A 16,416-nucleotide genomic window follows, 5' to 3' on the forward strand; every position below is an offset into this window, starting at 1 on the left:
AATAAAATTGCAAAACTCTCCTGTTGTAAATTGTGCAAAGGAGGAACCATCATACCATAAAAAAATACGAGTGAATTTTCCTGGGCCCATCCAGTATGTGGGTTCCAAGGACTAATTGGGTGCATATGACTGACTATGCAGCAGGGCTCACCTTCCTGCTAATGTATAAAATAAAGGAGTATGGAGCACAAAATGCATATTGTGAAGTGGATTTTCCTGGGCCCATCCACTATGTGGGTTCCAAGGCCTAATGGGGTGTATATGACTGACTATGCAGCAGGGCTCACCTTCTTGCCAATGTGTAAAACAAAGGAGTACAGGAGTACAAATGCATATTGTGAAGTGGATTTTCATGGGCCCATCCACTATGTGGGTTCAAAGGCTTATTGGGGTGCATATGAATTGGTAGCAGGGCAGGCCTTGAATTCAATGCAACACTTTCAGGAGTACCCCGTGGACATCTTATGTCTTATGATGGTGCATCGTAATTCTTGGCAGCCCATCCACTCAGCATAGGATACAACAGCTTAGGCTTCTTTCACACTTCCGTCTTCCAAATCTGCATAGGATCCGTCAAGACGTTGAAATGATGGATCCTGTGCAGATTGTGGAAAACGTGTGCACTGGGCCCATCTTTCTGACGGACCCGTCAAGCCTATGTGCACCTGTTGTGTATGCGTCTTCGCTGCGAAAACGCGTACACAACACAAACCACGTTTAAAAAAAAAACAAAAAAACGCAATATTCTCACCTACCAGGGTTCCCACGCAGCATCACCGATGTTCCCCGTAGCTAGCGTTACTTCCTAGTAATACATTGCAAAATCTCACGAGAAGTCGCGGTCTCTGTGATGCTGCGCAGGAACCCCGGTAGGTGAGAATATTGCGATTTTTTTTTTTTTTTTTTTACTTATTTTTAACATTATATCTTGTTACTATTTATGCTGCATAGGCAACATCAATAGTAAAAAGAGAAAGAGCGAGCGAGAATTTCCCTGAGGGGAAATGGGTCCCGCCTTTTCAAAGAGCATGCGTGGAAGCATCGCTGGATTCCTGCTTTTCACAGGCAGCGACGCAGACCGATTTTCCGACGTGCAGAAAAAAAAAACGTTCCTCTGAACGTTTTCTCTGCCTGATGGACCGTTTTTTTTTTATGCAGGATCCAGTGAAAGACGGATGAAACGGATGGCCATCCGTCACAATCCGTCGCTAATACAAGCCTATGGGAAAATGCAGGATCCTGCATTCTCAAAGATCGATGGATTGTGACGGAAGCTGAAAGACGGAAGTGTGAAAGGCCTTAGGAGACCCACTGTTTCATAATGGCCCTTTAAGAAGATTAATGCCGCCTGATGCACCAGTAAAAATAGGCTTTGTGACTTTAAGAGTCCCTCCTTCATAAATTAAACAAGATGGGTCTGCTTAAGTGTCACACACCACATGGCCAGCTAGGGTTGGTGAATGTTACAATGACATTTCCCAGTGAATGCATTTGTAGTGGTTGAAAGCAATGTTAAAGTTGAAAAACACTTAAAAAACGCTGCATCTGAACTAAGCCCAAGTGGGAGAGGAAATCATTCTGGGGTGAAATATTTGGCCTTACAGGCAAAGTCCTTAACCTCCAAAGTATGTACCTTGACATACATATTTCCAAGCAACACCCGTTTTGGTTTCGTTTTCATGTGTTTTTTGTGGCACCGGGAAAATAGCATGAATCTCGGAAAAAAATGATTAAGGCTGTGAACTAGGAGTCAGGAATGCTTCCAGGGGCGATCCCCATGAGGTTCCTGTGTCATTTTGGCAGTGATGCCATAGTTTTCAGACTTTTTAGACCTTAAAAGGACCCCCGGGGGGGGGGGGGGGATCGCGGTGAAAATACTCGGGTCTCCCATAGACTAACATTGGGCTCGTTGTTCTGGCCGAGTACCCGAGTATTCCAATTTGCTCGACCCAAGCATTTTAGTGCTCGCCCATCACTAAAAGTTATATATAAATTTGTAATATTTATTTTTATTATATACAGCAAAATTAACCCCTTCACCCCCAAGGGCGGTTTGCACGTTAATGACCAGGCCAATTTTTACAATTCTGACCACTGTCCCTTTATGAGGTTATAACTCTGGAACGCTTCAACGGATCCTGGTGATTCTGACATTGTTTTCTCGTGACATATTGTACTTCATGATAGTGGTAAAATTAATTTGATATTACCTGCGTTTATTTGTGAAAAAAAATGGAAATTTGGCGAAAATTTGGAAAATTTCGCAATTTTCCAACTTTGAATTTTTATGCAATTAAATCACAGTGATATGTCACACAAAATACTTAATAAGTAACATTTCCCACATGTCTACTTTACATCAGCACCATTTTGGAACCACAATTTTTTTTTGTTAGGGAGTTATAAGGGTTAAAAGTTGACCAGCAATTTCTCATTTTTACAACACCATTTTTTTGTTTAGGGACCACATCTCATTTGAAGTCATTTTGAGGGGTCTATATGATCGAAAATACCCAAGTGTGACACCATTCTAAAAACTGCACCCCTCAAGGTGCTCAAAACCACATTCAAAAAGTTTACTAACCCTTCAGGTGTTTCACAGGAATTTTTGGAATGTTTAAATAAAAATGAACATTTAACTTTTTTTCACACAAAATTTACTTCAGCTCCAATTTGTTTTATTTTACCATGGGTAACAGGAGAAAATGGACCCCAAAAGATGTTGTACAATTTGTCCTGAGTACGCCAATACCCCGTATGTGGGGGTAAACCACTTTTTGGGCACATGACAGAGCTCAGAAGCGAAGGAGCGCCATTTGACTTTTCACTGCAAAATTGACTGGAATTGAGATGGGACGCCATGTTGCGTTTGGAGAGCCACTGATGTGCCTAAACAGTGGAAACCCCCCAATTATAACTGAAACCCTAATCCAAACACACCCCTAACCCTAATCCCAACGGTAACCCTAACCACACCTCTAACCCAGACACACCCCTAACCCTAATCCCAACCCTATTCCCAACCGTAAATGTAATCCAAACCCTAACTCTAACTTTAGCCCCAACCCTAAATGTATCCTTAACCCAAGCCCTAACCCTAGCCCTAACCCTAGCCCCAACCTTAACCCTAACCCTAACCCTAGCGGGAAAATGGAAATACATTTTTAAAATTTTTTTAATTTTTCCCTAACTAAGCGGGTGATGAAGGGGGGGTTTATTTACTTTTATAGCGGATTTTTATGATTGGCAGCCGTCACACACTGAAAGACGCTTTTTATTGCAAAAAATATTTTTTGCGTTACCACATTTTGAGGGCTATAATTTTTCCATATTTGAGTCCACAGAGTCATATGAGGTCTTGTTTTTTGCGGGACGAGTTGATGTTTTTATTGGTAACCTGTTCGGGCACGGGAGATTTTTTGATCGCTTTTTATTCCGATTTTTGTGAGGCAGAATGACCAAAAACCAGCTATTCATGAATTTCTTTTGGGGGAGGCGTTTATACCGTTCCGCGTTTGGTAAAATTGATAAGGCAGTTTTATTCTTCGGGTCAGTACGATTTCAGCGATACCTCATTAATATCATTTTTTTAGGTTTTGGTGCTTTTATACGATAATTATTTTTTCTATAAAATAGCTTTTATTTTGGCATCGCTTAATTCTGATGACTATAACTTTTTATTTTTTCGCTGATGGTGTATGGCGGCTCGTTTTTTTGCGGGATAAGATGACGTTTTCAGCGGTACCATGGTTATTTATATCCGTCTTTTTGATCGCGTGTTATTACACTTTTTGTTTGGCGGTATGAGAATAAAGCGTTGTTTTTTGTCTTTTTTTACGGTGTTCACTGAAGGGGTTAACTAGTGATATAGTTTTATAGGTGAGGTCGTTACGGACGCGGCGATACTAAATGTGTACTTTTATTGTTTGATTTTTTTTTATTTAGATAAAGAAATGTATTTATGGGAATAATTTTTTTTTTTTTTTTTTTTTTTTTTAAACACATGTGGAAAATTTTTTTTTTAACTTTTTTACTTTGTCCCAGGGGGGGACATCACAGATCAGTGATCTGACAGTTTGCATAGCACTCTGTCAGATCACCGATCTGACTTACAGCACTGCAGGCTTACCAGCGCCTGGCTCTGAGCAGGCACTCGGTAAGCCACCTCCCTCCCTGCAGGACCCGGATGCCGCGGCCATCTTGGATCCGGGACCTGCAGCGAGGAAGGAGGTAGGAGACCCTCGAAGCAACGCGATCACATCGCGTTGCTCCGGGGGTCTCAGGGAAGCACTCAGGGAGCCCCCTCCCTGCACGATGCTTCCCTGTACCGCCGGCACACCGATCATGTTTAATCGCGGTGTGCCAGGGGTTAATGTGCCGGGGGCGGTCCGTGACCGCTCCTGGCACATAGTGCCGGATGTCAGCTGCGATAGGCAGCTGACACCCGGCCGCGATCGGCCGCGCTCCCCCCGTGAGCGCGGCCGATCGCGCTGGACGTACTATTCCGTCCTTGGGAAGTAGGGCCCACCCCACATGGATGGAATAGTATGTCCAATGGCAGAAAGGGGTTAAAAATTACACACCTCCCTCTTTCATGGGTCTCCATGACTACGTCAGACTCGCTCAGTACTGCAGCCTCAGGCTTTGGGCCTGCAACTCTGAATCTAATCAATTATACCTCAGCTTAGATTAGATTTTATAATGTGTTAATATATTACATTGCCCTTTTTACTTCCAGGCTGTCCATGTACTACTTTATCCCGTCTCTCCGCTCACATCACAAACTGCAAAGCAGAGAAGAAATCCATTGTGACACACACTTGTGAGGACAATGCTGCAGACAAACCCTCCATTCAGTCAGTGAATGTCTGAAGCAATTCTTCACATCACATGCAATATCTCATGCTCAGTGACAAACCTCACACACAGTGCGTCAGACAATGCCACAGGTGTGTGAAGCTAAAATCACAATGCATGCGATGAAACAACAAGGATGACTTATTTCCTACAGCACATGCATGGTCCTAAAGAAACATCTCCTTTTGTGTTGACAGCTCCTCTGATCACCAATTTGTCTCTATGGTAACGGCCTACAATGTCTGTATAGACTAATCCAGCTGTCATATCATGCATCTCTCCCCTATTCATCCATCAACTATAATATAGCAAGACAGTGGGAGTAGATGGAAGGAAACATGAGAGCAGGATCAGACTACACAGGTTTGTTTCTAGTCTGTTATCATGGAGTGCGAAGAGGAGACGGACACAAAATGAAGACAAGGTTAATTTAGGAACGTTTGCAAAGTGGCTCAAATCAAAATACGGTGGCAAATGTGGACGTCTAAAATGATCGTTTATTAATTGCCCAACTAACAATCCCATAATGTCAAAACTGCTCACGTAACAGTGGTCAAACAATAAGCCACAGGGCTGGGAATCTGCGGCAACACAAAGCATGTACAGATCCGAGGTAACCCGTAATCTGACAGCAGGGCCAACAGGATACAGGCAGCCATGACGTTTAGGGCGACCCTGCAGAGAACAACATTAGGATACTGCTAGTTTTTTTAGAGTCCTAATATTTATATAGTTCCACTATGTAGAAATGCATCCTGGATAAAAAACGTTCACCAAAAAAAACAAAAAACAACAATATTTCTGTACCCAGTGTTTATTACATACCGGTATATTATTATTACAGGCCATGACAAGTTCACTGTATATGGCTTTATGTGATGTTGCCAACAGGAATGGCAGCAAACGTTTAATTAAAGTTATGCAAGAAGACACTCTTCCTCCACACCCAGAAGTCCTCTGTACTGGGTTATCATATGGGATTCAAAGGGTTAAAAAAAGGGGTCAGGTGTAATCAATGAGTCAAAAGTCTCAAACTTTCAAAAGTTTTCATGAATATTCTAACTTGAAGGGAACAGGTCACATTGGGCATGCTGTCTATTCTCCAGGCATTATTTTAGAAGGCAAGAAGAGCTGATGTATTGAAAGTTTTCCCACAATACAATATAACTTTATTTTCATCCTTTAAATATTTGGGGTCCGCCGGGTGGTCCCGCTTACAGTGCATGCTGTTTATCAGTAAGTCAATACACCCACAAATATGTCGATCAACTCAAAATCCTACTCTATAGTATCAACTGGAGAAAAAAAATAAATAAATAAAAAACGCAGTCGTCGGTCGTATTATTTCTAAGTACGGTACATGGGCTACTTTTGTATCTTGTTTTAAATGGCTTTTTTATACAGCATTTTAATACAGTAGTCCAGGATTACATTGACATTAAAAAAAAAAACTTTTATAAAGGCAAGAAACTGATGGAAACCCTCAATTCCTCCTCAAACTTGGGAAGTTTCTGCTACAGACACACAGAAAAAAAAACACTGACCATATGTTAAGATTGAAGACATATGTAGAATGCTTTCCCAAAGACTAGGCTATACTCTTTTTTCAGTTTGGCACAATAGGTATAAAATGGCACTATCTGGAAATCTGACAGACATAATGTGATTTTAAGAAGGTTAAGTGAAAGAATTATTTAAATTTGCAGTTACACCTACATATCACTGAATGGTAGAGACACAATGTGCAACGCTAAGGGGTTATGTTCACATGCAGCAGATTTGTACCAGAAAATGTATATACCGGTAATTAAATATAACCTTAAAAGGATTGTTTTGTTAATATTACAATTCAGCTGAATGAAACGGTTGCAAAATTTTCTGCCACAAATCTGCAAGAGGTATCCTTAGAAGTGTGCAAAATAACTCCAGAAGGTGATGACCACACAGGAGTTACAAATAACTTAAAAAGTAACCCAAAACTGAAACAAGTCATGAACACAGAAATAGGCCAGCCGAAATAAACACAAGAAAAAGGACCATGTAAGAAAAAAGAAAATGGAAAGACAACCAATACACGAAATGTGGGGCCCATCAAGGAGCAAAAGCAAAACTGTTAACACCATGACAAGGAAACACAAATAATGAGCAAGAGGGAAAAAAGTAGCAGTTTAAAACCGTAAGAGAGGTTCTGCAAGAGGATAATATTTTAACTGGGCAAAACCAAGAAAAGAATGGACTTTACCCCTTACAAATACTCCCCTGCTCCTGTTTTGACACTCGCGTAGCTCCTGTGCATTAGTTGAAAATTGAATAAAATGGTTGATTGCGACCATGGTTGATTTTGATTATTTGCTTCGACCAACAGTTGACAAGATGTAAATTTGTAATTTTTCTGAAGACAGATTGAGAACTTTGGATTTTTTTCTGCCAATGATCACAACTGACCATCAATCGGCTGAAAAAAATCCAATATTGGCAAGTGTAGTCTGATATATCTTGTGCCATCAACAAACAATAAAAGTTCAGCGCTCCAATACAATTGAGTGTGGAGTCCGCTAGCCCCAGCTTCCTGCTCGCCATCTCAACAACCTAAAATGCCAGCTCAGCCAATCAGGTCACAGTGGGAACAGCGATTGTCAAAGTGGATATTTTATGAATATCAAGATGGGACCGAAAAGATGACAGACTACTGGGAACCAGGAAAGCTGCTAGGGGATCGGCAAGGGTATTTATTCTTTTAAAGTAAAATATATATATATTACATACTAGACTGTGGCCCGATTCGAACGCATCGGGTATTCTAGAATATGCATGTCCCCGTAGTATATGGACAATGATGATTCCAGAATTTGCGGCAGACTGCGCCCGTCGCTGATTGGTCGAGGCAACCTTTATGACATCATCGTCGCCATGGCAACCATTATGACATCTACGTCGATACTGTGCCCGTAGCTGATTGATTGGGCTAGGCCTCGACCAATCAAGAGACGCAGGATTTCCAGGACAGACAGACGGAAAAACCCTTAGATAGGATAGATTAGATAGATAGATATATATTTTATATCATTTGTGTACAAATTCTGTGTGATCCAATACCATTTGTCATTTTACCCTGCAGGAAGGTATGTGACCCCCATACAGTCAAGAGTGGTACGAGAAGACTGTATATATTAGACGGGTCTACTGCTAACATCATCTTTGGGTTCTCCAGATAGAGATTATTAGCACACTTAAGTTGATTAAGCAACATAAGTAACAAGCAGTAAAAATATTTGACTTGTATATCACTGACCCAAGACAAAGGATGGCAAGAGCGTACTGGTGTCTACTATGAACGCATTATTTGGCTTTGTGTGAATAAAAAATAAAAAAAGTTAAAGCTTTGTAACAACACTTCCAAGCTCAAACCCAAACACTTGGCCATAATACAGATCTCCTGCAAGGTTTACTAACCCAGAAAATAAACTCAAGAAAGTACTAGAAGATTACCGGAGTGCACGATGCCAACACATGTCAGTGGTAAACACAACATATAAGTGGACTACTCCTCGCAGAATAATAATAAACATTCCCAGACACTAGATCAGCTCAGGAAACACACGAGTCAACATTCACTAAGCAGTTTACACACGTTTGGGCGTTAATAGTGTATACATAAAAAAAAAAATATTAAAAAAAAATATAAAAGAAGATTATAAATTTGACACCTTCTGCAACGCTCGTCAATTTTTAAAAAGCATGAGAAGAATGGGCACAGTCTCCAAGACAGAAAAAAAAAATAAAAATCTACTGTTGGATACTTAAAGACAAAATGGCCACATCATACAAATCAAACAGTTTAGTTACCTTATAAACATCAATTATTTTTACTTTAATTGCCTCCAGATTAGTGGTGGAAATTTGGAATAAACTAGTTTTTTTGTTTTGCTGTTTTTTTTAAAGACAGAAATGTGACAACTTTCAAGAGGCGTGTACCATCCAACTCCAGTAAATCCTTGGGGTCCCTGCTGTGGGGGAGATCAGGATTGTATGTCAGCTGCACACACACAACCAAACACTTTAGGAATAACAGCAAGCTCTCCTTCCTCTTACGCTGCATTATCCGGCTATTTATCTGGTCAAATACAATGCTCTGTTTTCTGGCAAGTCTTTGAAACAGAAGGAAGGACAGCAGGCGACAAAGAATACAACGTATTCAATCGGTCATACTCACAAAAACAAACTCTTCAAAGCCAATCTTCCCATCTTTATTCTTATCGCCCTCGCTCATCAGCTTCTGGACAATCTCTCGCACCTTGTATCCGGGAAGAGGAAGGTTGGCTTCTTTAAACAGATCCTGGAGCTCATAATCTGATATGTATCCACTGTGGTCCAAATCTACAGCCGGAACAAGCAAAAAGTATGAGAAAATTATGATGACATATATAAGGAAAAAAAAAAAGAAAAAAGAAAAAGAAACACACTATGAATCAATCTTGCACTAAGGACATTGCCATCAGCCAGACGAGCTCATGAGTTTTGTGGCATGATGCACATTGATGGCATTGTCAATTTTGATCCCACACTCGGACAGGTCTCCGATAGTTTTTCACGGACATGTGCACAGCCCAATAAAGTATCGTAGGCACGAGTGTCATCTGTGAAAACCATGAATAGCATGAGAAAATTAGTCGTGTGCACGAGCCCCAAGAAAATGTCAAAGTGCTACCTAGTAGACATTGCTACTAGTGAAGAGTGAACACGCTGTGATAAGGTGTTCTTCCCATGCTCGGGTGTTAATTGAGAGTCTACCGCGTGCTCGAATAATTTAGTGTCCCCGCGGCTAAATGCACTCTGATGAAAGTGTGTTTAGCATAAGCGGACCGCCTTGGATGGAGGGAAAACGGTGGTCTGCATCTGCCCTTAATGTTGGCCACAGGATGAGGTTACCTAGAAATCTGTTAGTGAGCCTCTACTGGGGTTGTAACTCTTATCATGAGCTGAACATTCATGTGATCATGAATCAGGTGAGAAGCACTGTAGAAGATACATGAGCCGTCAGAATTAACTCACTGAGATTCTTAGCCAACTCATTCCATAGCCAGCAATAGAAAATGCAACAAGGGCTACAGAAGACAAACGGTGTAACATTGTTAATACAGAAATTACTTTCAGCATTACATTCATACATTTACCGTATATACTCGAGTATAAGCCGACCCGAGTATAAGCCGACCCCCCTAATTTTGCCACAAAAAAACTGGGAAAACTTAATGACTCGAGCATAAGCCTAGGGTGAAAAATGCAGCAGCTACCGGTAAATTTCAAAAGTAAAAATAGATACCAATGAAAGTAAAATTAATTGAGACATCAGTAGTTTGTGTTTTTAAATATCCATATTGAATCAGGAGCCCCATATAATGCTCCATACAGTTTGATGGGCCCCATTAGATGCTCCATATTAAAATATGCCCCATATAATCCTGCATAAAGGGCAATAAGGGCCCCATAAGATGCTCCGTACAGTCACTTGCCCCATATAGTGCTGCACAAGCGTTATGGCCCCATAAGATGCTCCACACAGCCACTTGCCCCATATAGTGCTGCACAAGTGTTATGGCCCCATACAGATGCTCCGCACAGCCACTTGCCCCATATAGTGCTGCACAAGTGTTATGGCCCCATACAGATGCTCCGCACAGCCACTTGCCCCATTTGCTTTTGCTGCCATAAAAAAAAATAAAAAAAAAAAAAAAAAATCACACACTCACCTCTCCGTCGCTCAGGACCCCGGCACATACCTGCTCCTCGTGCGGCTCCGTCTTCGGCACCGACATTCAGCAGAGGGCGCGCACTGACTACGTCACCGCGCCCTCTGACCTGAGCGTCACTGCCAGGGGACGACGAAGAAGGAGCCGCACTAGAACGAGGAGCAGGTGAATATCGCGCAGCGCTCCCCCTCCCCGTATACTTACCTGCTCCTGGCGCTGTGTCCCTGCTTCTTCCCCGGCGCTGCATCTTCTTCCTGTATTGAGCGGTCACCGTTACCGCTCATACATTAATGAATATGCGGCTCCACCTCTATGGGAGGTGGAGCCGCATATTCATTTCTGTAATGAGCGGGACCATGTGACCGCTCAGTACAGGAAGAAGCTGCAGCGCTGGAAGAAGCAGGGACGTCCAGGGACTGCGCCGGGAGCAGGTAAGTATAATTACACAGCCCCCGCCCCCCCCCTCACCTGCCGACCCCCGGGTATGACTTTAGTATAAGCCGAGAGGGGGACTTTCAGCCAAAAAAAATGGGCTGAAAATCTCGGCTTATACTCGAGTATATATACAATGATGCGCAATAAGAGTCTACTACGGTAAGTCAGTTGATATTTTTCCCTCTACACTGACGTATGACAAAACAACCTTTTCTCTCCATTGGGCAAATACAACTACATGGATAAGCTTGGGATGCGTGACCTACATAGATGCTAGAAGTACACTGAAAGAATTAGGTGAATATACATTTCCCTAATGCAGCAAAATTGATCCTGACATGCATTTTAAGTATGCTTTCAACAAAACAAAAAAAACAAACGGAAAAAAAAAAAAAAAACGAGAAAAGGTGCTAAAAACATCAAATCCGCAATATGAGGGGTCTGTTTGCTTGTTAAGTCTTCAATATTGTGCGCATTCCTGAATAATATACACAGAAAATAAATAATAATTATAGACAAGACTAAACTATCTGAAGTCTGGAGATTTTAGTATAAACAAACTTTCTTGGTGCCTTTTTTCTTACAGTGTTCAGTAACTAAATACTGCCCGAGACCTCGGAGGGTTTACACTGGGTCACTCATGTACCTTCCTGAATGCAAACACATGTTCGTCTGGAAAAATATTTTCCTTTTTCATTTCAGCAGAAGGAAAAAAAAAAAAAAAAAAGCCCCAGGGTCATTCTCACAGTTACGAAACGTTTGGCACTGCACTCCATGCCCGTCTAGAACACAGGGTTAAGAGTCAAACCAGGCAGAAAGGCACCATTGCAGGTGGTAGGAGAGGAAAACTGCGCCATGACTTGGCTTCCTGAAAATATGGACTTGAAATAGCCTGAAAACAGGATGTGAGGAAAACAGGATGTGAGGAAAAGTTCCAGAAAAAGATGTTCTTCCAGCGCCTTATTCAGCAATGTGCGAGATACATTATGTAAGGAAATATTATCACCAAAGTCCAGTAATGGATTTTCCAGGGATGGAGTCACCAGTCCTACCAATAACTTCACTATATTTTTATTTCGCTTAGGTAATGTTCTCATTAAAGGTCTGGATGTTCATCCTGCCGTGAACACTTGACACATTAAACATTTATGGTCTCAGACGGCGCTATTCTATGGTTGCAAATACATAAATAATGCAAAAGGAACTCTTAAAAAAAAAGGCAATAATCCCCCATAGAACACATCCTCCGGATTACAGAACTCGTAATGATCATCATCAGTGAGCACGTGGTAAATTGGTTGTCTACAGTGTGTGGGCTGACCCATTTTCATACACATAATTTGGGAATTTTTACTTAAAATTTAGGATTCTCGCAAAGAACCATGACTATTGAGTGAAAAGTGGTTACAAAGAGCGCCTCCAGCTTTGGAGAACCAGTCCTGATTTGCATCACTGATAAAACACATTGGTGTAACGAGAACCGGTCACACTTCCATAAATATGGAATATTTTTACTTTGCGTAAATGCTGCTATAAGCAGGATGTGGGATGCAGTAACAGACAGTAGGCAGACCAAGGGTTAACAAGGGGTTTAATAAACAGTAGTTACTCCTTGCAGGGAGATATGTACACAAGGGGCAAGGTTATACCTAATACAGAGAGAACTAATAGGGGGAAGGTTTTTTAAGGAACAGGGGAGAAAACAAATAATACTCTTAACACTTTGGGCATCAGCCACAGGTGTGCTCCTGCCCATGACTGAGGAAGTTTAGATTACGTGACAAAAAAAAAAAAAAATAAAAAAAAAAAAAAAAAGGATCTGTCTCAGTTCTGTGAAAACAATGGGTGAAATGTCCCTGGCCTTAACGGTGTCCTCCTGTGATCCTGATGATGGCTGTGTCCTCTGGTGGTCCTGGCAGTGGCGGTGATAGTCTGTGGTATTATCACGGGCACTGGCCCCAACTGATGAAGGGAGGAATAGTCTCTTCCCTCAGCGGTGAGAGTCCCTACACTCTATAATGGCCAGCTCGGTCCGCTGTGCCGTACCGATGAGCGCCTGTATCCGCTACACAGATCTTGCCTCTCACGGTCAGTACTCCCGACCGGGGCGGTCTTGTTGGCGTCATCGGCTGAGTCAGCAGTCTCTTAAAGGCTCACGATATAAGTGGGGCCAGGGGTGTTAGGGAGGACAGCGTTCTCTGTGGTGTCTCAGCGGGTCCCCGTCGGTAGTTTCCCGTCAGCACGTCCCGTAGCAGATCTACTCTGACAGAACTCTCGCGCATTAACTGTCTGCTTAGCCACGGCCCTTCTCTCGAGCGCAGGGACACCCCAAGCTTTCCCCTGTATCCTAGGTGACAGACCCAACGGTTCCAGACCCGTTATGGATGAGGCAAACCTGGTTAGTTTCTCCCCCTTACACTGCTGCTCTCACTAAATTTTTTTAAAGGGAATGTGTTACATGCATTATACAAAAAGAAATAAAACATTTTTCAAAATTACATAAAAATAAAATGGGTATTTTTTTTTTTTTTTACAATTTTCACACTGGTCACTGACCACATTTTGGACTACTGGGGCTTAACTAAAGGTTTTAATACCAGAATTCTGGCATAATTTTTGAAAAGTTGAAACATTTTAGTACAACTTGAGTCTGCTAAAGTTTTTGTGACTTTTGGTGCTCTCACGCCATTGTGTCCCCAGATCTAACAAAGTTGGGCTGGGGCTTTGTAACCCCCAACTCGGCAGCATTCGAGACTGGAGTAAGATTTGTGGTGAGGCGCACACACACACACACACGTCAGATAAGCCTCCGACTCCAGCACACCTACCAATCAAAAACGATGGTCTTAATGAAATCGGGGCTGCACTAATTTTAAAAAAATTTTGTAGCAGTCTCCATGTTATCAAAGGCAGCATCTATACACAGCTGATAACACAGGATCCACCTATTACAATAAGCGATGACCCAGCTCCTCCATTTATAATGAAGGTTGCACATGCTCATTATTTGCTTCCATACAAAAAGATAGGATGGGGGGGCGGGGTCAGTTTATTGCTGCTAATTAACATGTTAATCTCCTGAAACAGGAAGTTAGTGTTTAAAAATGCCACCGTGTAACACTTGCAAAATGTCTAATTTATATTTTTAATAAATTGTGATATGGGTGGGGGGATAAACTATTTCAACAATAGGTCATTTTGTGATGACACATTCCCTTTAAAACTAATAAACTCTAGAAGATGCCACATGGATCAGAAGTATTATTTCCGCAGCTTCAGTCATTCTTGGAACACTCCTGTTTCACAGAGGCAGTGTGCCATTTTGTGGATTGCTAACAGATTGCTTTAGCACGGATCCAGATGGCAGGAACTGAACAGAAGCACTTGGACGATCTCAGGTCTCAGATCTCTTGGTCAGGAGGACATGGAATATTGGTAGACAACATGGACAACTCATTAAGTTTGATGAGAATTGTGTAATACTTCGATTGTTTTGTAGTGGCGCTGCTGGATAACCAGTGTTACTATCATAAAATTACAGCTGTTGGGGTAATTAGCTATAGTCCTGGGAGCTATCAAAAAAAAAAAAAAAAAACTAGGTTCACCAGTTGGTGGTGCTTAAAAAGGAGATGGACAAGAACCCGACCAGAAATGGAATTTTTTGCATTGATTTCTGACAAATTAAAATCAAAGTGTAACTTCTGTAAAAAGGAAAATTCTTGAAGGATCACAGTGAACATTAGCCAGAGTTCTGCAAGAACTATTAAATTAGCCTTCTGCCAAGATGAGACTCCAAGTGTGTACTGGTGCCACGATATGACTGATACTCGCTGTTTCTCATTCCTTCCAGAGTCAGTTCCTGCTTTGCCACAGACCAAGAACCGACTTGCATGTGTTTTCATTTATGTTGTGTTCGTCTCGCATTACACCCTTACTTTGTCTGAGGACAATGGAGGCAGCCTAAATAACGTTAGTGCAGCAAATGAACTTCCTATGCACAAGCAACACTATGATCATTCACTGACTTTATACACAGGAAATTACAGAATTGTTACCGAGTGACTCACCCGAAAGGACAGATCTGTAGAAACTTGCTCAAAATAGAAATTATGGTCATATAAAAAAGTAGAAAAGGCAATAAAGCTACCAACTTAGGTCTCAAAAAGGGAAATTAAAATGTGATATTTTCCATACAAGGTAAAAAAAAAAAAGCTTAGGGTAACGTGATGGGAAAAGGCCACCTTACCATTACATCATTACAAAATATTGCATAACCAGTACGGACTTTAGATCCTCGTCCCGTACAGTTAGAACATATTTCTCAGATCCCCTGCACACAAGTCCGGCGTTTTGTTGTTGTTCCTATTTGGAATTTGTGCTTAACTGAAACCCCAGAAGTAGCCCAAATGAGGAACTCATGTTATGGTTTATGAAGGAATCATTCCCACCTGTCCAGCACATCCATTTGTTGCACCAGAAACAATTTGTCACCAGTCCAGTAGCCTAATCACCATGTTCTATGTAATGTTGGAATCTGCCCCCAAAACTCTACCTGGTAGTGAGCGGGTGAAAAAGACTGATTGCAATTAACGCGTTTTATGCATCAGTTTTAATTCGGTTGAGTTGCATCAGTCTAGAAGCATGAATGAATTAAAAAATGATCCAAAGATAAAAGGATATTAGAGCGGTTTTTTTTGATTAAATACTTTAGTGTAAAAGCATTAAAAAAAAAGTTACACAATTCGGGTACATCCAAGTAATATGCCATGTTTCCTAAGCATTTCAGACTAAACCAAGTTCTCATTTATTACTCTTTGGCCACTTTGGGCAGAAGCAGCATTTCCATTCCAAAGATCCTCCTTAGTCTTGATTAGGGTGATCTTGTTTATACCTGTCTAAGATTTAAAAAAAAAAAAAAAAGAAACGGAGCTTGATGCAAGGGATATATGTGAACCCAGCTTCAGTAGCTGACCAAAACCAGTAGTGGACCTTCGATAACAAGAATTAAGCTGGCACAGGCTAACCTTTGGAGTGGCATCTAAGGGATTTCTCCGAATACATCTCATTCTTTTTTTGTTTGTGGCATTGTACGCCAAAGGATAAATGAAATGAACGCAAACGGGATAAAAGTCAGATGTCAACCTTGTCAGATTGCATCAGTACTAGGAGGCAGACAACAGACATATCTATAGTCAAAGGTTTATATCAGAGGTCAGCAGCCAAAAGGACCATGAACTGGGAACAAAGGTATGAGAAACAAGAATAACCAAGCTTTAATCAGGGGTAGACTTAGGCACAAGGCAGAAAGACACTGAGGCAGAACACTTAAAGAAGTTGTCCACTACTATAACTTTTTTTTTTTTTTTTCATAAAT

The 16,416-nt window shown here is 41.4% G+C and overlaps 1 protein-coding gene across 3 annotated transcripts in view; it reads right to left on the bottom strand.

Annotated features, from left to right (window-relative positions):
• PLS3 (plastin 3) overlaps positions 1 to 16,416 on the bottom strand; it is a 120,972-nt gene that overhangs the window by 44,183 nt on the left and 60,373 nt on the right. For all 3 annotated transcript variants that reach the window (XM_077285377.1, XM_077285379.1, XM_077285378.1), the window contains exon 4: positions 9,071 to 9,234. In XM_077285377.1, the coding sequence (XP_077141492.1) occupies positions 9,071 to 9,234 (164 nt within the window). The remainder of the gene's footprint in view (positions 1 to 9,070; positions 9,235 to 16,416) is intronic.

Source organism: Ranitomeya variabilis, chromosome 2 (assembly GCF_051348905.1).
Source record: "Ranitomeya variabilis isolate aRanVar5 chromosome 2, aRanVar5.hap1, whole genome shotgun sequence".
In the NCBI taxonomy this organism is placed as follows: domain Eukaryota; kingdom Metazoa; phylum Chordata; class Amphibia; order Anura; family Dendrobatidae; genus Ranitomeya; species Ranitomeya variabilis.